Source organism: Halichoerus grypus, chromosome 13 (genome assembly GCF_964656455.1).
Source record: "Halichoerus grypus chromosome 13, mHalGry1.hap1.1, whole genome shotgun sequence".
In the NCBI taxonomy this organism is placed as follows: Eukaryota; Metazoa; Chordata; class Mammalia; order Carnivora; family Phocidae; genus Halichoerus; species Halichoerus grypus.
In genome coordinates this window covers 47,053,407-47,076,035 of record NC_135724.1, presented here as the reverse complement: position 1 = coordinate 47,076,035, position 22,629 = coordinate 47,053,407, and the positions used below count along the sequence as shown (strand labels likewise).

The 22,629-nt window shown below is 44.8% G+C and overlaps 1 protein-coding gene across 10 annotated transcripts in view; it reads right to left on the bottom strand.

The window, feature by feature from the left end:
* SLC35D4 (solute carrier family 35 member D4) overlaps window positions 1-22,629 on the bottom strand; it is a 113,966-nt gene that overhangs the window by 51,627 nt on the left and 39,710 nt on the right. For all 10 annotated transcript variants that reach the window (XM_036098090.2, XM_036098093.2, XM_036098096.2 and 7 more), the window contains 6 exons: window positions 19,031-19,056; window positions 16,928-16,979; window positions 15,026-15,074; window positions 14,230-14,275; window positions 13,099-13,134; window positions 9,145-9,179 (listed from right to left, as the gene is read on the bottom strand). In XM_036098090.2, coding sequence (XP_035953983.2) covers window positions 9,145-9,179; window positions 13,099-13,134; window positions 14,230-14,275; window positions 15,026-15,074; window positions 16,928-16,979; window positions 19,031-19,056 — 244 coding nt within the window. The remainder of the gene's footprint in view (window positions 1-9,144; window positions 9,180-13,098; window positions 13,135-14,229; window positions 14,276-15,025; window positions 15,075-16,927; window positions 16,980-19,030; window positions 19,057-22,629) is intronic.

The window sequence follows — 22,629 nt, the reverse complement described above, 5'->3', positions numbered from 1 at the left end:
ACTCCATGCTCAGCGTGGAGCCTGACATGGAGCTCGATCTCACGACCCTGAGATCATGACCTGAGCTGAAATCAAGAGTTGGACACTTGGGGCACCTGGGTGGCTCAGTCAGTTAAGCATCTGCCTTAGGCTCAGGTCATGATCCCAGGGTCCTGAGATCAAGTCCCGCATCGGGCTCCCTGCTCAGCGGGGGCCTGCTTCTCCATCTGCCTACCGTTCCCCCTGCTGTGCTCTCTCCCTCTCTCTCTCTCTCTCTCACAAATAAATAAAATCTTTAAAAAAAAAAAAAAAAGAGTTGGACACTTAGCCAACTGAGCCACCCAGGCGCCCCTATACCTCAATTTTTTAATGTTTTAAAAGTACAGGGCTATTGAAAGGGGTCCTTTAAGCAAAGAGAGAGCCTAAAAGTAACATCGACCAGAAAGGAACACAGACAATATACAGTAACAGTCACCTTACAGGCAATACAATGGCACTAAATTCCTATCTTTCAATAGTTACCCTGAATGTAAATGGGCTAAATGCCCCAATCAAAAGACACAGGCTATCAGATTGGATTAAAAAACAAGACCCATCAATATGCTGTCTGCAAGAGACTCATTTTAGACCCAAAGACACCCCCAGATTGAAAGTGAGGGGGTGAAAAACCATTTACCATGCTAATGGACACCAAAAGAAAGCTGGGGTGGCAATCCTTATATCAGACAAATTGGATTTTAAAACAAAGACTGTAATAAGAGATGAGGAAGGATACTATATCCTACTTAAAGGGTCTATCCAACAAGAAGATCTAACAATTGTAAATATCTATGCCCCTAACCTGGGCGCAGCCAATTATATACGCCAATTAATAACAAAAGCAAAGAAACACATTGACAACAATACAATAATAGTGGGGGACTTTAACACCCCCCTCACTGAAATGGACAGATCATCTAAGCAAAAGATCAACAAGGAAATAAAGACTTTAAATGACACACGGGAACAAATGGACTTCACAGATATATTCAGAACATTCCATCCCAAAGCAACAGAATACACATTCTTCTCTAGTGCCCATGGAACATTCTCCAGAAGAGATCACATCCTAGGTCACAAATCAGTTCTCAACCGGTACCAAAAGACTGAGATCATTCCCTGCATATTTTCGGACCACAGTGCTTTGAAACTAGAACTCAATCACAAGAGGAAAGTCGGAAAGAACTCAAATCCATGGAGGCTGAAGAGCATCCTACTAAAGAATGAATGGGTCAACCAGGAAATTAAAGAAGAATTTAAAAAATTCATGGAAACAAATGAAAATGAAAACACAACTGTTCAGAATCTTTGGGATGCAGCAAAGGCAGTCCTAAGAAGAAAGTATATAGCAATACAAGCCTTTCTCAAGAAACAAGAAAGGTCTCAAGTACACAACCTAACCCTACACCTAAAGGAGCTAGAGAAAGAACAGCAAATAAAGCCGAAACCCAGCAGGAGAAGAGAAATAATAATGATCAGATCAGAAATCAATGAAATAGAAACCAAAAGAACAGTAGAACAGATCAACGAAACTAAGAGCTGGTTCTTTGAAAGAATTAACAAGATTGATAAACCCCTGGCCAGACTTATCAAAAGGGAAAGAGAAATGACCCAAATAAATAAAATCATGAATGAAAGAGGAGAGATCACAACCAACACCAAAGAAATACAAACAATTATAAGAACATATTATGAGCAAATATATGCCAGCAAATTAGATAATCTGGAAGAAATAGATGCATTCCTAGAGATGTATAAACTACCAAAACTGAATAGACCCATAACCAGGAAGGAAACTGAAGCAGTAATCAAAAATCTCCCAACAAACAAGAGCCCAGGGGCAGATGGCTTCCCAGGGGAATTCTACCAAACATTTAAAGAAGAATTAATACCTATTCTTCTAAAACTGCTCTAAAAAATAGAAATGGAAGGAAAACTTCCAAACTCGTTTTATGAGGCCAGCATTACCTTGATCCCAAAATCAGACAAAGACCCCAACAAAAAGGAGAATTACAGACCAAGATCCCTGATGAACATGGATGCAAAAATTCTCACCAAAATACTAGCCAATAGGATCCAACAGTACATTAAAAGGTTATTCACCATGACCAAGTGGGATTTATTCCTGGGCTGCAAGGTTGGTTCAACATCCACAAATCAATCAATGTGATACAATACATTAATAAAGGAAAGAACAAGAACCATATGATCCTCTCAATAGATGCAGAAAAAGCATTTGACAAAGTACAGCATCCTTTCTTGATTAAAACTCTTCAGAGTATAGGGAAAGAGGGCACATACCTCAATATCATAAAAGCCATCTATGAAAAACCCACAGCAAATATCATTCTCAATGGGGAAAAACTGAGAGCTTTCCCTCTAAGGTCAGGAACACGGCAGGGATGTCCACTATCACCACTGCTATTCAACATAATACTAGAAGTCCTAGCCACAGCAATCAGACAACAAAATAAATAAAAGGCATCCGAATTGGCAAAGAAGAAGTCAAACTCTCACTGTTTGCAGATGATATGATACTTTATGTGGAAAACCCAAAAGACTCCACCCCAAAACTGCTAGAACTCATACAGGAATTCAGTAAAGTGGCAGGATATAAAATCAATGCACAGAAATCAGTGGCATTCCTATACAACAACAAGACAGAAGAAAGAGAAATTAAGGAGTCGATCCCATTTACAATTGCACCCAAACCATAAGATACCTAGGAATAAATCTAACCAAAGAGGCAAAGAATCTGTACTCAGAAAACTATAAAATACTCATGAAAGAAACTGAGGAAGACACAAAGAAATGGAAAAACGTTCCATGCTCATGGATTGGAAGAACAAATATTGTGAGGATGTCAATGCTACCTAGAGCAATCTACACATTCAATACAATCCCTATCAAAATACCATCCACTTTTTTCAAAGAAATGGAACAAATAATCCTAAAATTTGTATGGAACCAGAAAAGACCCCGCATAGCCAGAGGAATGTTGAAAAAGAAAAGCAAAGCTGGTGGCATCACAATCCCGGTCTTCAAGCTCTATTACAAAGCTGTCATCATCAAGACAGTATGGTACTGGCACAAAAACAGACACATAGATCAATGGAACAGAATAGAAAACCCAGAAATGGACCCTCAACTCTAAGGTCAACTAATCTTCGACAAAGCAGGAAAGAATGTCCAATGGAAAAAAGACAGTCTCTTCAACAAATGGTGTTGGGAAAATTGGACAGCCACATGCAGAAAAATGAAACTGGACCATTTCCTTACACCACACAGAAAAATAGACTCAAAATGGGTGAAAGACCTCAATGTGAGACAGGAGTCCATCAAAACCCTAAAGGAGAATACAGGCAGCAACCTCTTCGACCTCAGCCGCAGCAACTTTTTCCTAGAAACATCGCCAAAGGCAAGGGAAGCGAGGGCAAAAATGAACTATTGGGACTTCATCAAGATAAAAAGCTTTTGCACAGCAAAAGAAACAGTCAACAAAACCAAAAGACAACCAACAGAATGGGAGAAGATATTTGCAAATGACATATCAGATAAAGGGCTAGTACCCAAAATCTATAAAGAACTTATTAAACTCAACACCCAAAGAACAATATCCAATCAAGAAATGGGCAGAAGACATAAATAGACATTTTTCCAAAGAAGAAATCCAAAATTTCATCCAAATGAAAAAGTGCTCAACATCGCTCGGCATCAGGGAAATCCAAATCAAAACCTCAGTGAGATACCACCTCACACCAGTCAAAATGGCTAAAATTAACAAGTCAGGAAACGACAGATATTGGCGGGGATGTGGAGAAAGGGGAACCCTCCTACATGGTTCGTGGGAATGCAAGCTGGTGCAGCCACTCTGGAAAACAGTGTGGAGGTTCCTCAAAAAGTTGAAAATAGAGCTACCCTACGACCCAGCAAATTGCACTAATGGGTATTTACCCCAAAGATACAAATGTAGGCATCCAAAGTGGTACGTGCACCCCGATGTTTATAGCAGCAATGTTCACAATAGCCAAACTGTGGAAAGAGCCAAGATGTCCATCGACAGATGAATGGATAAAGAAGATGTGGTATATATATACAATGGAATATTATGCAGCCATCAAAAGGAATGAGATCTTGCCATTTGCAACGACATGGATGGAACTGGAGGGTATTATGCTGAGCAAAATAAGTCAATCAGAGAAAGACATGTATCATATGACCTCACTGATATGAGGAATTCTTAATCTCAGGAAACAAACTGAGGGTTGCTGGAGTGGTGGGGGGTGGGAGGGATGGGGTGGCTGGCTGATAGACATTGGGGAGGGTATGTGCTATGGTGAGCGCTGTGAATTGTGTAAGACTGTTGAATCACAGACCTGTACCTCTGAACAAATAATACATTATAGGTTAAAAAAAAAAAAAAAGAAGAAGATAGCAGGAAGGGAAAAATGAAAGGGGGGGAATTGGAGGGGGAGACGAACCATGAGAGACTATGGACTCTGAGAAACAAACTGAGGGTTCTAGAGGGGAGGGGGGTGAGGGGATGTGTTAGCCTGGTGATGGGTATTAAAGAGGGCACGTACTGCATGGAGCACTGGGTGTTATACGCAAACAATGAATCATGGAACACTACATAAAAAACTAATGATGTAAGGTATGGTGATTAACATAACATAATAAATAAATAAATAAATAATGTAAAATAAATAAATAAATAAAAATTAAAGTACTACTAAATAATTAAGAGACAAGTGAAAAAAAGAAGAGGTGAAAAGAAACTGAAAGGAATAAAGCCCTGCTTTAAAATGTCAGCAATTGTGGGGCACCTGGCTGGCTCAGCGGGTAGAGCATGTGACTCCTGATCTCGGGGTTGTGAGTTTGAATCCCACATTGGGTGTAGAGATTACTTAAATAAAACTTTAAGAAATTAAAAAAAATAAAAGGCTACCAATTGTTAACAGATCCTTCATAAAAATGCTGCACCCATGAGTCCTGAGGACTTACTGTGTCTTAACTGGTGCAGGTGTGGGGAATCAGGAACATGCTCTCCCTGATACTCAGGCCCTGCCGTGGACATTCTAGATGGAAGTGTAATAAGCAAGTGGGAAAGAATAAAGGATTGTTCTAACTTAAAAACAGGCTAGACTACCCATGGGTCCAATGAGAAAGCTAACAAATTGGAAGGAGTTGTCCCATCACAGCGGTCCTCAAATACTTCTGGAGGAGAGAGATTTTCCTCCAGCGTTTTATTTGCTTAAACTTTGTAATCAATTGTATTCTGCTATGAGAAAACATCATCAGGACCCATCAAAGAGTTGAGGGTAATTGACTTAGGTTTATAAAGCTGAGAAAAACTGATCCCCCAGTACTCTTGTAGATTCTGAGCTTCCATCATCTCAGGAATCTCATCTTTACTGTTCCTGAGTACTCTTTGAAGCAAAAAGCCAGTGCTTACAGTTGCTCAGGTTGTGCACTGCACAACTTCGAAGTAGAGCACAGTTTAGCTAGATCACGACTGTAATGTGGCAGCCCTGAGAGTTTCTAAAAGTTAAAGCTGATCAAAATCTAGACAGTCTCTTTTCATGTGGATTTCACAAGCAGCTTCCCTATTCTAGTCAGGATTGTTTTGCTACTCAACATTCCTGACCCAAACAGGCCCTTAAGGACCAGCCTATTGACAAGTAAGGTTTCAAGTCAATGGCACTTCACCGACCAGAGGTGAAAAGAAAAACACCCATATACGTCTTTAAGGCCCCTTGGCACACAATTTGTAAAAGTTCTAAGAAAGCGACAAACAGGATCACAGTGACCACATGCAGAACACCTTCATACACACAGAAGTAGGTGTGATTTTACAGTGTTTCCCTGGGATGCTCGTGGGTTAGAAGCTGGACTTGGTGCTGGTATAGATGAAAATCTTCGGCTTCTTCTGGAAGGTTGCCACCAGTTTGTACAGAGCCCCACACCCACCTTCACCAGGGCCTTTGCTGGAGTCTACTATGATGGCTACTGAGGCCTGAAGGGCTCCTGAACCCTACAGCTTTGGGGAGCTGGGAGCCTCAGCCACCTACGACAAGGGAGGCCAAGGCTACCTCAGCTATTGCCACCAGAGTCACAGCCCGTCTCACAGGCCAGCAAAATCCTTCTCAGGAGCCCGTCTTTGTTTACCTGGCTTCTTCAAAGACAATCATCTCAGCTACCTGAAAACTGCAACACACCAAACCTACATCCAGGAGTCCTTCCGTGGAAGTGTACCCAGTCCCTCTCTGATGAACCCCGCAGGCTTTACAACTCCCTGAGCTGCCCACCACAGACATATCAATCGTTCACCATACCAAGCAATCAAAGCCTGCAGAAGGAATGGGACTAAGCATCTGATGTCCATTCTTTTTTTTTTTTTAATATAATCTGAAGGAAAATTAATCTTTTTTTTTTTTTTAAGATTTTATTTATTTATTTGAGAGAGAGAGAATGAGAGACAGAGAGCACGAGAGGGAAGAGGGTCAGAGGGAGAAGTAGACCCCCCGCTGAGCAGGGAGCCCGATGTGTGACTCGATCCAGGGACTCCAGGATCATGACCTGAGCCGAAGGCAGTCGCTTAACCAACTGAGCCACCCAGGTGCCCCTGAAGGAAAATTAATCTTTGTAAATATCTCTTTCTGGTATAACTGAGTTCCAAACAAGTTCTCAAATAAGAATGATTTTTTTTTATCCCCTATACATTTTTTTGAGAGAGAGAGAGAGTGGGGGTAAGGGTAGAGAGAGAGGGAAAGAGAATCTTAAGCAGGCTCCATGCTCAGCACAGAGCCCAATGTGAGGCTCGATCTCACCACCCTGAGATCATGACCTGAGCCAAAATCAGGAGGCAGATGCCTACCGACTGAGCCACCCAGATGCCCCCTATCGCCTACACATTTTTAAAAATTCAGTGGTTTTTAGCATATTAAGAGTTGTACAACCATCACCATTACCAATTTCCAGAACATTTCATCACCTCAAAAAGAATCTGGGGCCTATCTTAAATTACTCTTCTGCCCAGGCCATTCTACAACCATAGACTGTTGACCACTTTGTGTGCCCAGAGAGTAAGTAAGTGCCCAAGATATTCTTGCATTGGCCTTAAAGTTTAGCAATAAGTCAGGGTGAAATGTGGGAATGCTGGCCAAACTATATAAACTATTACCAGCATCCCTGTGCTCAGAAACTGGTAGAAAAATGCCCCTCAAACCAAGAGAAGCTCCAGGGGAGCCTGGATGGCTCAGTCAGTTAAGCATCTGATTCTTGATCTCGGCTCAGGTCATGATCTCAGGATTGTGAGCTCAAGCCCCGCATCGCACTCTGAGCTGAGCATGGAGCCTGCTTAAGATTCTCTCTCTCTCTCTCCCCCTCTGCCCCTCCCCTTCCCCCTTGCATGCGTGCATGCACGCATGTTCTCTCTCTCAAAAACAAAACAAAGTAAAAACAAAAACCAAGAGAAGCTCCAAAGAGAAATTTAATAAAATCGTATAAAAGTATTCACTCACTCAGAAGACTTTATAATAAACTGTAGGATCCCTAAAAAAGAAGCATTTAAAAAGAAAAACCTGGGAGAAGGGTCAGGACCTAAACTCTGGTGTCTCTGCTACGCACCTCCCCTACACCATCTTGGCCACATCCCTTAACTGCTATGGGCTTCAATTTCCTCATTTGTAAAAGGTGGTGGCAACTTGGATAATCACTAAGATTCCTTCCAGCTCTGAGAATCATGAGTAACAAACGAACAAGCATCACCTCTTAGTTGAAAGGCAGAGTGGTTTATTTAGGTAAGAATTAGTCACCCAAATCCACCACTAATCAGTCAGGGAGCAAAGGAGCATGCAAATCAAAGCCTTTCCAAAGGCTTTGAACAAAACACAGTTGCAAGGGGGAGGGTGCTTCGGGGGCTCGTGAATATCTCTTGGGTGGCAACCACCTAACTGCATGAAAAAAATGACAAGAGGCACACTCAAAGGCAGACAAGCAGCGGCACGGGTGAGCAGAAACAGGTAGGGTTCACACCATGGGCTTCATATGATTTTTATTTTACAAAGGATAGGTTTTCAACACGAGAGTGCAGAGGACACTCAGCAGCAAACCTTACAGTCGGAAGATAACCCCGGGCTGTGGGAATGGGCAGAAAATAGCAGATGTGCATCAGTGTGGGCAAGCGTAGAATAATGCTCTGAGAAAAAAGTAATTCAAATTATCCTCATGAGACACGGGGTCGGATGGGTCATGCACAATCCAGAAACACTCTGTCACTATCGACAGTTTCCTCAGGAGACTAGTTCAAATAATCCGAAGCAGCTAAAGGCACCAACAGAAAGCGGTCATTGTTTTGGGCACAACAGGAGCTAGAAAGGGCTTTAGAAATAACTCAGTTCACCTTTCTCATTTTAACTGAGACTCCGAGGGCTTGGGAAATGCCTTATGCCCAGCAAATGGCCAACAAACATGAGTTGAAGGAGCCTGACCAATAAAATGTGTATTTCCAGCCATACCGCATGCAGATACTATTTTGTTATATTTGGCATCAACTTCAAAACCTTTCAGAGCAAAAAAACACAATGGAACAGAGTATCGTGGGCAATTCCTGAATCCGAAAAACAACTCTAGAGTAACCAAGGCAGCCAACAGGGCAAAGGTAAGCTTTAAAACTCTACTTCCTTAATCTGCAATTATGAATATTGCATGATCACATATGATAAAAATGTGTGCAAGGATGTCAGTCAGCAGTAGGGGGAATCTGAACTTTTTCACCAAATCCTTTCACACTAGGATTGAAGCAATTCTGGATGTTTGAAGAAGGAACTTTAGGAGAGGAGAAGGCGAGCACTAGTTTATCCAGCAGATAACAAGCCTGTCTGGACAGCTGAGGCTGCACCAGATGAAAACACAGACGACATAATCTAAGAAGGGGTAAGAATACATGGGCGATAAATCCACAATGGGTCATTGAGACCAGTTTCAAGTACATGGGCAATGCCTAACCCCGGCGCCTCCATCCTGGAAGGCAAATCACACTCTCTTACAAAATGTCCCTCAGAGATGCAACTGGGTCAGAGCACTGGGCTGAATGGGAAACGTAAAAAAAGCAAAATGACTTACCTGTGGGATGAGACGCAAGTGCCAGGAACACCACACTGAAAATGAAACAGCAGAGCAGTGAGGAAGCCTTCCCAGCACTGAGAAAACAGCAACATACATTTCTGTCCATTCTGCTCAGAAACAGTGAAATTTGCCTAAGAGCAGATTAGCTGCACCAAATGGTCTCACTCATCAATGAGAGGGTTAGATCTCCTGAGATGCCTCAGGTTTTGGCCAGAGGGTTGACCGAACCCCGTGATGGGCCAAGGACCCACGCCCCACTCCCAGGCCAGCTCTGTGGCCATTATCACCACACCTAATCGGCCAAGAGTATGTGTAAGCTAAACAAAGCCAACTCGGAATTACAGATCAGCTGCAACTGAAAAGCTAGCTGTTGAGTGTGAGCTAAATCTGTCTGCCATAAAATTAACTCTATAGAAGGTAAGCTAAATTTCCAAGAAGACAGCCCACAAAATGATCCATCCCATCCACCACGTGCCTGGAAACTACCTGGACTGATTTGCAGTAGAAGCCGAAAAGGATGAAGAGGAGGAGGAGTGCTCCTCTGATGCTGGCCATATTGGTCCTTGGTATTCTCCCATCTTGCTCTCCGGAAGCTTCTGCCATCTCCCAGTACCCGCCCACCACGCCTTCACACTGCCCTGGCCCACCTTCTACACCTCTTCCATCACAACTCCACGCCATGCAGGCAGCTATCTGGTTAGAGGTTAGGAATACAACTTTTTATCCAAGGAGAGGAAGGGATTTTTTTATTTTTAATGCTAGACGGCCTACTCTGGTTCTTAATGCTGGCTGGACACCAAAATGGCCAACACCCTGGCTAGAATCTCTAAGGGCAAGATCGAGGCTTCAGTTGTTTTCCTTTGTTACAGCCCCCGGGTGCTCTAAAGGGCACGGGGATGGAGAACCACCAAAGTCTCTAGTCGGTGACATTATAGGTGGTGTGGGGGACAGTTTGAACAGGGAAGCCACTGTTAGCTTGACAGCCCTGACCCCTCCCTGCTCTGGGGTTAACTCCTTGCACCATTTCTGTTTTTCTCAATCTCTTCCTTTGCTCTGCCCCTCGAGTACTGGTTCTCCGATGGCTCAGAGGAGCGGTGTCATGCAAAGAGGCAGGAGGTGAGGAGGGTCAGGAGAAGAGCCACGTGTTGGGTCATTCAGAAGTCATAGGTTTGTAAGACAGGCCTTACAGGTAGCTACAAAAAATACGCACACTACAAACAAACCTGGAGACGTTCTGTCCTTTGCTTGCCATCTCTTCTTTCTTTGGCAAACAAAGACCCTGTACAATACTCCATTATGTTATCTCACTGGATCCCCTTTTGGTTATAACTCCTATGGCAGGATAGAAGAGGCCTCTTTCCATCCCAAAATATCTCCCAGAGCTTGCCATGGTACCCCAAATCCCATCATTGGCATCATCCCAAAGGGTGTCCCCGAAATAAAATATTAGGGGATAAAAATAAGAAGAAATAATTAAATGGAAGAGTTGATCCTCTAATCCCTGTTTGAGTTTTGCAAATACAGCGGCATACCACTCCTAATGCCTATGCTGTGACCTCCTACGGGGCAAGAACCATATTTTATTCCTTCTGGATCCCAAGTGTCTAGCAGGGCCAGACATACAGCAGGCGCGAGTGTGTTTGAAATTGTAATTAATCGCCTCTAGGAGTATCTGTGGTGGGCAGTATAGAGAAGTATACCTATTTGTGGGGGGCAGAAGAGAAGTATACCTTGAAGTCCCCTATATTTCTAAGACTATATGTGATATGTAAACTCTATAGAAGAACTTATACTCCTATAAAAGGCATATGATAACAGATCGACAGCAGACTTTTAAAATGCATTCAACAGCTGTTTATTGAATGTCTGGTCAGTGCCGGATACTGTTCTAATTTGGGGATATGGCAATGAACAAAACAAAAAACCTTCCTCTATTTCCTATATAGGAAATATAATGGGGAAATAGGAGAAAAATACGTTCTCCACAGGCTGAAGTCCAACAAAATCATACCCCAGACAGATCGCATGTCTATTTCCCTTTGACACACACACACACACTGTTTCACCTGCAAAATGGGGGGTGGAGTAGCAGCAGGGAACAGATGATAATTTTCTATTTAATATTTAATAATGTCTGCTTGTGTTAAAAAGAAATGGTGTTGGGCATGTATCCCGTAATATTCATTCCTTATAAATTACCTAAATTTTTTAAAATGCTGGTAAAGGCCGTATCATTGTTAGACATTCCATTTATTTTCAGCTCCAGATCCAACCCCCTCCTTTATTCCTTCCTTCATCCTTTCCGGTCTGCCTCGGGCCTTAGACCTCTGTTTATATGAGAAATACCGGAAGTCAGGGTCAGGGAGCAAATACACCCTCAAGAAAATAGGAGTATGTGCCAAAGTAGAGACCCGCTCAACTACCGGCTTCCCTCAAAATAAAGCGGGATCAAACCAGTTCTAGGCCCTGGCAGCTGCTGCACTGATCCAAGGGACCCCTCAGTGTCCCGGGCCTTGGGAAATCGAGCAGCGGCCCTCACTCTGACTCACACATCTTCATCACGGGGACTGAAAGAAGACTCGGGAACAGGATCATGGCTTTAGCCAGTCTGTAGAGGCCCAACCAGGAAGACTTGAGCACCGGGCTCAGCCTGGGGCGGGGGGAGCGGGGCTGGCAGGAGGATGAGTCGGGGGTCACAGACGCTCACTTTTCCATCCCCTTATTCCTTTGCTGCTCGAGTGGACTCTAAGTTCTATGGAGAAAAAGAACTGCCCCCAGTGTTCTGATGTCACGGGAACATGTTAAACATCCAGAGCCTTCTGCATTTTCAGAAACATCTCTTGAAAAGGCAGCTGGTGTGTCCGGGCAGAGTGGAACTAATGATTGTTTTCGGCGGAGTACAAAAGAGGCCTACAGCCATGCCTGTGGTGGATCCTTTCGAGAAGGCATTTTAATAAACTAAGATATTTATGAGCTTTATCTGCAGATGGAGAATACAGCTCATGTGGAATGTTTTAAGATGAACTTCCTGCAGAAATCAGCATGGCCAAGTGCTGAGTGGCACATCCCCAGCCTCGGTCATCTTTGCAAGCGTTGCTGCATTAGGGCAAACTTGGGCTCCCAGCGGCAGATCTCACCCTTCTTCCCTCTCAGCTAGGTCCCGCGGTGCACAATCAGAGACCACGGAACTCCAAGAACACTCCCAGCTATTCTATTTAGCAGACAGAGCCCTATTCTTTGCTTGGCTGGGGGCAAGGGTATGAATGGCAGTCCATATACCATATTTAAATGTTATAAATCAAGCCTCAAACTTCATCCTACCTCAGTAAATATACCTTCAAAAAACCTGGAAGTCTAGATTAGAATTTAGAATTCTTGGAGTCCCTGGAGCTTCATGTCAGAATGTGGCGGCATGGACAGATCCAACCTCTGGCTCCTGGCTCCCAGTGAGCCCCCTTCTCTCTCTACCCCAGGCTCCATCCTGCACACTGAAGCCTCATACACTTGTATGTGGACACATCAGCCTGCAGGTCCACTCTCCTGCAAGTCCTCCCCCACTACCAGTCTGTCTTTGGACACTCCTTGGGTCTAGGAATGAGTTGGGAAGTCGAGCTCAGGAACACCTGAGCAGGGAATTCTAGGTCCCAGGCTAGAAGGGAGGGTGTGGGCCCTGGGAAGAAATGTCCCCTTAGCCTTACAGACTCCACAACCCATGGGGAGAGGCATGGCCTTCTGAAGTGTGGAGCCAGAAAGAGGTCCCTTTTGCCTGGTCTACGGACAGAACCACTATTTGGTTTTCTCAACTTCTAGTCGTCTCACAATTTATTTAGCTTGCCTTTCTGGTAGGCACATTGGCTCAGAACTCTCTAATCAAAATATTATTGGGAAATAAAAATCCATTAGCTCTAGAAATATATGAGTTGTTCTTTGAAAATATAAGTTATATTTTACCTGAACATATAGTTTAAGTACTGCTGGTCAATGTCGCTAAGGAATGAGAAAAAAAAAAAAAAAAGATAAAACGTGAAATAATTAGAAGTGTTTTACATCAACAAAAGAGTCATTATATTCTAATAAATTATATCTATGGTTAAGTTTCTACATTTAAAAATTGTCAATAAATGGTATGAAGGGTACTTTATATTCAAAACTTGTTCCTGGCTCATTTTTAAGAAAACACTTCCTAGTTAATAGTATCACACACATTTTCACCTGTGACGGATGATCTCTGCGTGTACATTTGCCACCAGGAAAGGAGAGTCAACTCTCTCAGGCCATTGGACTGGATCCTAGGGCCACCATATTTGACAGATAAAAATACAGGACACCCAAATAAATCTGAATCTCAGATAAAGAATCATGTTCAACTATATTCCAAATATTGCATGGGCCATAGTTACACTAAAAAAAGGATTCACTACTTACCTGAAATTCAAATTTAACTGGGCACCCTGTATTTTATCTGGCAACTCCACTGGCTTCTAGCTGCGGACATACTTCATTAAAAGAACAAAAGGTGTTCTAAGGGACCTAAAGTCACAGTCTCCGAGTGTATAATCTTCTCCCAGGGGTCCTTCTGGCGGCCCCCAAAACCCAGAGGCCAGGGGACCAGTCCAGGGCCTCTGACCTCCCAGCTGCAGGCCAACCCATGCCGGGACTCCTGTCTCTTTCACTGACATTTGCTAAGGCTGGTCCCTTGACTGCACAACAGGGGCCTCATTTTACCCCAGCACAGAGCTCGTGACTGGGAACTTCTGGGTCTAAACAAAGTCAAGTTAGGAAGGAGCTGAGGAAACAAGAAAAAAGAGTTGGCCTCTGAGCTGCAAGAAATAAACTGGGGCCCCAAAGCCTCGGGTCACATTTTTATAAAAATGTTCTCTAAAAAGCTGTCCCCGAAGGAAGAGGGCAGAGGCTCCTTCGCCCACTGCTGACGGCGGGTAGGATCGGGTGCTGGTGGATCCTGCCTGCAAGGGCCCAATAGCAGGAGAGACGGCTCTGGGGGCCCCAGGCGCGCTCACGACACCGTGGGTCTCACCCCTTGGCTTGAACCAAACAACAACCCACCCCACTTGAAAAGTTTACCTTAGCACGTTGGGTTTCCGGGCCTTCTGTAATATCTTATAAGCCCCTGAAAACGAAGCCGCGTATGTTACTGGCACAGGACGTTCCGCGTGAATCAGCACAGGCAACCACCGCTCCTCCCACGAGGGGCACCCCCGGCCGACAGGGGGCGACAACGACACTCTGGAGGGAGTCCAGGATGCAAGGGCAGGAATCCCCTGCGATGACCGGTCAGTACAGAGAGTGCTGGGCCGGGAGGGCTCGTGATCAGCAGAAGGATACAACGCACAGGAAGCTTTCGGCTTCCTTTGCAGCGTGCGGGAGAAAGGAACACGCTGCATTTCTGAACCGTGCATAACCAAGTCAGGGCCCTGCTCTCCCCCTAAGACTACAGACGGGAAAACACTGAACGAATGATTGGAAATGAAGTCAGATGGCCCTTTTATTTCCGCTGCGTCCATTTCTTTGGGTATGCTGCTGAAGGACACTGTTTTGTTAAACACAAACGTCTGGATCTCTTCTCACCATTTTTAGAGAAGATCCACCAGCGTTTCTCAAGTAGACTTAAGCAAGCAGGGCCAGAGCCGTGGTGAGTTAACTAATGTTTGTCAAGAAAAAGAGGAGACTGTATCAGAAATGGGAACATTTGAGGAAAACTCCAAAACAGGAAAATCAGATCAGAAAACGCCCATTTAAGTTTAACCTTGACACCTTGGCTGTAATCTTCCTATTGTTCAGGGTCACTGAAAAGTGGATATATAATGAGGTCTAAATAATAAGCTTCAATTATTTAAGTAAGCATTCTTTTAAAACTTACCTACGCAGAGTAAGTGAATTACAGCCCAGAAATATCCACCAGGATCAAACTGTAACACAGGATTTGAAAAAAATAATAATAAAACGGCTATAAGTAGAGACAAATGGGATCCAGCATGGCAATCAGAAACCCTAAATGTCGATGCACGGTGCCAACCAAGGGCCACAACAGGATTCTGGGACCTTTGGCCAGTCCATCCTCATTTCTCACCCTGATGCCTATGACATCTTCCTAATAGGGCTCTCTGCCTCCAGCACCCCTTTTCCTGTTCTCCACACTACCCTCACACTGTGTCTCTAAAAGACTAATTGGATGGTGTCACCTATTGCTTAAAATCATTCAACAGTCCCCCAGTGACTTTCACGATAAAATCCAAACTCATGACACCCAACGATCTCTAGGACAAGCCCCTGTCAAGCCCATCAGTCCCATCTACAACACCCCCACCAGAGAAAGAACTTGCACTTCCCCAAGCCTGGATGCTTCCCCCCACCAACTCGGCCGAGGGGCACTCCCTCTCTTCTTCCCTTCCTTATTTTTCTCCGTGGAAGTTTATCTCATCTGCCACACTCTATTTCATGTATCACCTGTCTCTTTCTCCACCATTCACTAGCCTGTAAATTCCAAGAGGGCAGGAATTTGCACAGGGGCAAAAGTGAGTAAGTGCTCACTAAAGCTGAATCCCAGAAAGGCAGGACACCTCCACGACTGTGCCCACACCTGCTTTCTTCTCCTGGCCATCTGGTCCTCTCCCTCCAAGATTTAGGTCCAGAGAGCAGAGTCTGGCTCTAGCATCAGAAAGATCTGGTGTAAATTCTGAAACCCCCACTTACTCATTAGCTGGTGACCTTTGGGGCCTCGTTATTCTTTAGCTATGCAATGGAGACAATAAGAGTCCCTCTCCTTGTGAAACTGTGAGATTTTACATAAAATAAGGCACATGAAGCACTGGCCCAGAGCCTGGCACATAGCTAGCTCCCTATAATTGTTAGCTCTTCCTATTTCCCCGGTCCCCGAGTCTTCATAGGTGCCACATGGCGTCCCCTATCTCCCCACGACAGAGCCCCAGCCTCCCCATGTTATAATTATCTGTTTCTCATCTGTCCTCCTCTCCTTTGCTCTGCCTAGACTCTGACTTCTGCCTGGATGAGGACAATTCTTCTTTGTGTCCCCAGAGCCTGGCTCAGTGCCTGGCACTTGATGGGGATTTAATAACTGCTAGGGGAGAAGAGAGAGAAAACAGACCCACAATGAGACGGCTACTGGGGGGGTGAGGGGGTGGGTCCTCAGGGCCTAATAAGGAAAAACTCAGGATAACCAAGTGAAAATCACTCTGCAGATGAGGCCCTCGGGATGAGAGGGAAAATCTACGTCGCCTCAATGCACGAGGCTAGAGCAACTCGGGCTGGGGCTCGTGGGTCCTCCAAGCGCATACAGAGGGCCAACGCCAGCCACCACGGTGCCCAGAGGCCAGAGCCCGCCCGGGCTGCTGCAGCCCTGGGGAGAAAGCGAAGCCTGCAGAAGACGTGCTGACCCGGCCACGAGGCACCCAGCCTGGAAGCTTTTTTTTTTTTTTTTTAGATTTTATTTATTTGACAAAGAGAGACACAGCGAGAGAGGGAACACAAGCAGGGGGAGTGGGAGAGGGAGAAGCAGGCCTCCTGTGGAGCAGGGAGCCCGATGTGGGGCTCAATCCCAGGACCCTGGGATCGTGACCTGAACTGAAGGCAGACGCTTAACAACTGAGCGACCCAGGCGCCCCGCCTGGAAGCTTTTAAATGCCTTTGCACAGGCTAGGGTTCTTCTGATTCCTGAAGGAAGGACTAGGAAGTTCTGCTCATACACGCAGGCTTCGGAGAGTAAAAGACACTTGGAAGGCAAAATGAGTGCCCTTGAACTTACCTGGGGGTCGTTGAAGGGAAGGCATCCTGCAGCAGCCAGGAGGAAGAGGGCACTGTGCAAAGAGATAAAACAGGCAGCTTCACTTTTCAACATCAAAGGGTTGCCCGGAGAGTGTGGGGGTTGAAACACATCAAGTGGAGCGAGCATGGGGCCAAGACCCTGCAAGACCCTGCCCCATGCCCCTGTTCCTCCTCAAGAACCCCACTACCTATGCAGTTTTCAACTGGGTGCTCCACCGGGGACGAGACAGTTCCCTCCCTGGGGCTCGGCTGGCCTTGTTCCCAGATATGGGCACTTGCAGGACATTTGCAAAACCATGGCTGGCTCACTCGAGAAAAACAGGATGCCCGTGAAACAGGTTATAAGAAATTTTTTAAACTGCAGATCCCCAAAAATACACTAGTGGAAAACTGGGTAATCAGACTGCAGTTCTACCACTTAGGAAAAAGAAAACACCATGGAAAGCATGTTAAAATCTTCTGCGCTTCACCTTCACCAAATGATCAAGCTTAACATCTCCAATGAGGGGACAGGTGTATGTCCTATGCCTCCTGATACGATGTACTAAGAAGGGCACATCACTCACGGGGCATTCCTGCCAAATATGCATAACCCACCTAGCGTGGCCAGTGGAACCAGTATGGGGGAATCCTCAGAGCTGGGACCCCACAGCCCTGGGACGGTCAGCATGACACGGGTCATCCTGGGGCACAGGAAGGTCCTCCGCTCCAGCCCGCCCTCCTTCTACAGCCTCACCAACTTTGAAGGCACATACACAAACGGCCTCAAGAAGACTCCAAGGCACCAGATTGTCAAGGGACTCAGAGGCAAAGGGTGGGGTGAGTGGAGGAAGGCGCGTGGAAGGGTTTCTGGGACTGCACAGGCTCAGGCAGGTTTTAGGTGGGAGGAGAGGAGAACCCTAATAGGTTTGGTCTACCTACAGTAGAAGGCTTTCTAGGATATAGGACGCTTCCCCATCCACAGGCAATGAATGTTACTGGTCCTCTCAAACAAAGAGCCCCTCGGGGCTGAGAGGAGTTGGGGGACAGCCAGGTGGGAGACAGCGCTTGGTTTCCCACCAAACTTGGCCTTGAGCAATACCTGATTATATCAGGTATTAGTGAGTTTTAATGCCTCTCTTTAATACCTGCTAATCTTTTAAACAAGAGGATGAGTTCTAACAGTGTTGTGTTTTGTTTTTTTTTTCCAAGTAGCAGCCTGTAATCAAGGCAAAAAAAGAGATTGGATGAAAGCCCAGAAATATTTGAAACAAAAAGTCCTAAATCCATGCGTCAAAGCATTTCTGCTGGTTTTCTATCATCAGGACTGAGCTTCAGAGCTATGGCTGAGGAGGCCAGAAGCAGCCAGAGAACAGGGTTACCGGTTAGCACACAGGGGGGCCCAGGGATCGGCCCAAGAGTCCAGCCCGGCTCGTGTTTCAGCCGAGGGAACGAGGCAGGAAGGGCTAGGAAGCCTGCCCTTCATCACCTTGCTGTGGCCCAAGACCATGACTCAGATGCCTCATCTTGCAGCCAGTGTTTGTTCCACCATGGGAATCAAAAAAACCCAATCAACTGCAAACACGATTTTAAACATTTTAAGTCCTTTTCCGTGTTTTCCATTTTCTTTCTCCCATCAGTATTGCACAACTCTTAGTGAAGTTTTGGGCTTCAGTGACTGAAATCTAGCACGGGTTATTTTCCCCTTAGGAACAGAATATTTCAGGGGAAAAAAAAAATGAGAGCGAAAGAGATAGTAAAATTTAGAAAAAGACACAAAATAGGGGTATATAACTGTTTATAATAAATTCTGTCAACTCTCAAATAGGAATCTCCAACAGCTTATCATCATTTAAAATCAGGTTAAATCTTCTATTTTAGAGGGCTGTGGGTTGCTGGTTTTTTTTTTTAAGATTTTATTTTATTTATTTGACAGAGAGAACACAAGAGAGGGAACACAAGCAGGGTGAGTGGGAGAGGGAGAAGCAGGCTTCCCGCTGAGCAGGGAGCCCGATGTGGGGCTCGATCCCAGGACCCCGGGATCATGACCTGAGTCGAAGGCAGACGTTTAATGACCGAGCCACCCAGGCGCCCCTAAACTTACCTACAGGTCTTTGCAGGAGGAGTTTTCTGTATGAAAATAAAAAAGACTTATGGTTAGTCTTTGTAAGTCCTCTTTTTCCCCTTAAAAGAAAATATTTAGATCAAGAGGCAAATAAAGGTTGAATAAGCTTATTGGGGGCTTAAGAGCTGGCTGCACCTCGGTATTTCTGGAGGCCTTTTCTGCTTGGACCACACGAAGGATGACTCAGAGGTCCAAAGCTGAGTCACTTGGGCAAAGCACTCTGGGTGTGCGGTTTTACTACCCTCACCCCTGGAACTTGGTTTACCCACAAAACCCCAAAATGATGCCAGGGCCAAGCCTTCAAATATCTTACACGCCAAGAAAGGGAGAGAGAGAAGAATTGATGAGACCTGTGGAAGAAGAGAAATCAAGCTCTCATTCAACTTCTATTCCAGTCTGCTTCCTTATGTTTGCCTTTCACTGATCCAGCTCTGACTCTGAGCAGGGCTGTAAGTTCTCTGGGATGATGTATAAATGAAGAAACAGGAAAAAGGAGAAGGGACAGTTGACTCCACCCCTAGAGAGAGAGAAAGGGCAGACTGGGGAAATCTAAACTTGGCTGAAATCTAAACTCCCTGAAATGAAGAAATTCTAATGCAGGTCCTACCTTTATCCTCTCCTTTTTATTAGTCATTTTTTTTATTTTAAAGATTTTATTTATTAATTTATTTAGAGAGTGAGAGCAGGAGCTGGGGGGTGGGGTGGCAGAGGGAGAGGGAGAGAGAGAATCTCAAGCCGACTCTGTGCCTAGCCCAGAGGGGCCTCCACCTCACAACTCTGAGATCATGACCTGAGCCAAAACCAAGAGTTGGATGCTCAATCAACTGAGCCGCTCAGGCGGCCCATTGTTTTTATTGGTCATTTTAAGGGAGTTAGTCCTTTGCACTCAGGTATAAAGTTCTAGCAGGAAGAAGCACAGAAGTTTCTATATTTGATAGAGGAAATAACAGATTAATTCTGGACATTTCAAAAGGATTACTTTGCTAGTTGGGGACAAACTACAGCTTTTTGACTCTAGTTCTTGAAAGTGAAGTATGAATATATTGTTTAAAAATGAAGCACTCAAAAGGTACAAACTTCCAGTTATAAAAGTAAGTCTTGGGGATGTCATGTTCAGCATAGCATGGTGACTAGAGTTACTAATACCATACTGTAGATTTAAAAGTTGCTAAGAGAGTAGATCTTGAAAGTACTCATCACAAGAAAAAAATCTGTATAACTACATATGGTGATGGATGCTAGCTAGACTTATGGTGATCATTTGCAAGATATATAAATATCAAGCCATTATGTTGGACACCTGAAATGAATATGTTATATGTCAATCATATCTCAATTTTTTTAAAAATGTGAAGACTGACAAGGTAACATGGTTTGTTATGAAGGCTATCTTCAATTTTCATGCATTACTAAATAATCCAGTTTGCATTGTTTTAATAAATAGATCCTGTTTGCGGGCAAAGTAGTGGTTTTCTAGAGCCTTTCCTCTCATCTCCGTGGAACCTGCCTCAGCTGGCCACACCAACCTTGACTCCACTGCCACCTGGTGGGGACACATCCCTTCAGTACAGAAAGGATGACCCAAAAAGGTGACCTGGCTCAGGGCACCTGGAGAAGTGCCCCCATCATGGGAAAATGTGTCACTGAAAGATTCTGGGCTCAGGGTAATCAACATCTCAACAGTTTGGCGGAAAAATAGGAACAGACAGGGCAGAGATAAAGAGTATGTCCCAGCTGTTCCATGAGTAGTAACAGGTGCATCCAGCAACTGTCTGGGGGCTCCCGTCACAGGGCAGCAAATCCACACAGTGCTCGAAACAGTTCACCCATTCCACAGAGGAGAGGCTGCTTTTTATTTTAAATGCCTCTGGCTAGAGGAGTCAGAACCTGAGATATGGGGATTAGAACAAGCAATAAATGCATTAGTGAGCTCTGCTTCCCAGGGCTCCAAAAACAACTCAGGAGTTAATGTCAGACGTTCACCTTTTGAGGCTCCTCAGTCCGAAAGTCACCCAGGCATAAGTCCTAGTGATATCTCAGTGTTCTGAGTGGGTCAGTATAACTTCTCAAAAGTCATATCTCCAAAAATAACAATAAATAGTTAACATTACAGGGGGTCAGCTAACTTACTCGGAGGACCACTTACTCTGTGCCGGTGTTGTTCTAACCCCTCTACATGTATTGACTTATTTCATTATGGGTTAATTAAGTCTCAGGTTATACGCTACAGATGTGGAAACCAAGGCACGGAGACATTAGCTAAGTTGCCCCGGCTCCCAGGGTCTGGGCTCAGGCGATCTAGCTCTGGAGCCGGACCTTTTATGGTGCTATTCTGCCGCAACCAGCCTGCCAGCCCTGCAGGACACCCCGCCAGCCCTTTCAGACGACTACCTTCATCTGCTGCTTCCTCTGCCTGCCCGGAGCGCCCTTTCTCCCTGCACTTTGAAAATTCCTATTATCCGCAGGACTGGGTTCAAATCTTGCCCTTGGCCCTTCCAAGCAGACTTACCAGTGGTCACCCCCGGTCCACCCACACCCCTGTTCCAGCCCATATAACACTCTGTGGGCATCCCGGAGTTTATGTGTTGGCTCCTCCATTCAGCTGAGCTCTGGGAGGGTGATCAGCGTGTCCAGTTTAGCTCCAGGGCTGCAGGCCTAGCCAGATGTTTGATACACAGTGTAGCCTTAAGAAATGCTGAACAAACGAACAAAAGAATGAAGAGCAGCATTCTAATGTTCAACTGTGACGAGTCTATCTGCAAGGTAGCGAGACTAATTCCACAAGCCACACGTTACCTTAGAGTCAAATTACGTGTGCGTGTGTTTGCGCATGCACCCACAAAGTACCGTGGGAGGTGACGATGAACCACAGCTCCAGATAGAGTTTACCCTTATAACCTGGGAACAAGGTCACGAGGAGGTCAACCTTCCTCTCCAGAGTGGAGTCTGGTGAAACCGACACATACTGGACAAAAGAGGTCTCACTGTGAGTCACAGGTAAAGTCTAAGAGGTGTCATATAGCTGTGCTCCTGGTAATATCTGGTCACTCTGTCAAGGCTCTAGGCGAAATGATCAGGAAAGTGAATCATGCAGGAACAGATCACAGCCAATCTTTAATCTTTATCACAGAGAAGATTTTAATGCCAACCTACTAGATACCACCTATAAGTCTAGAAACAGGGATTGGCCAACACATCATATTCCATGTGGAGTGGAATGAGGACAGGAATAGAGATTCCTGACAAACTGATCAATGGAAAATAGGATATATTATATTATCTGTGTAAGAATGTCTATATATGTGCATTGAAAAAAAGTCTGACAGAATAGAGTAATATCCTGTGCGAAGTAGGATCACAGTTGATTTCTGAGACTTTCTTCCTCTGCATATTCTACAACTTACTATTGTTTATTACGCTCATAAAGGAAAGAAGGTTTTTTAAAATGACTAAGTATGTAATTCATGCCACTGTTTCCTAATTTGCCCTGACAAGAAAGGATATTGTTTACAAAAGAAATAATCAATGAAACTAAAAGACAACCTACTGCCTGGGAGAAGATATTTACAAATGATGTA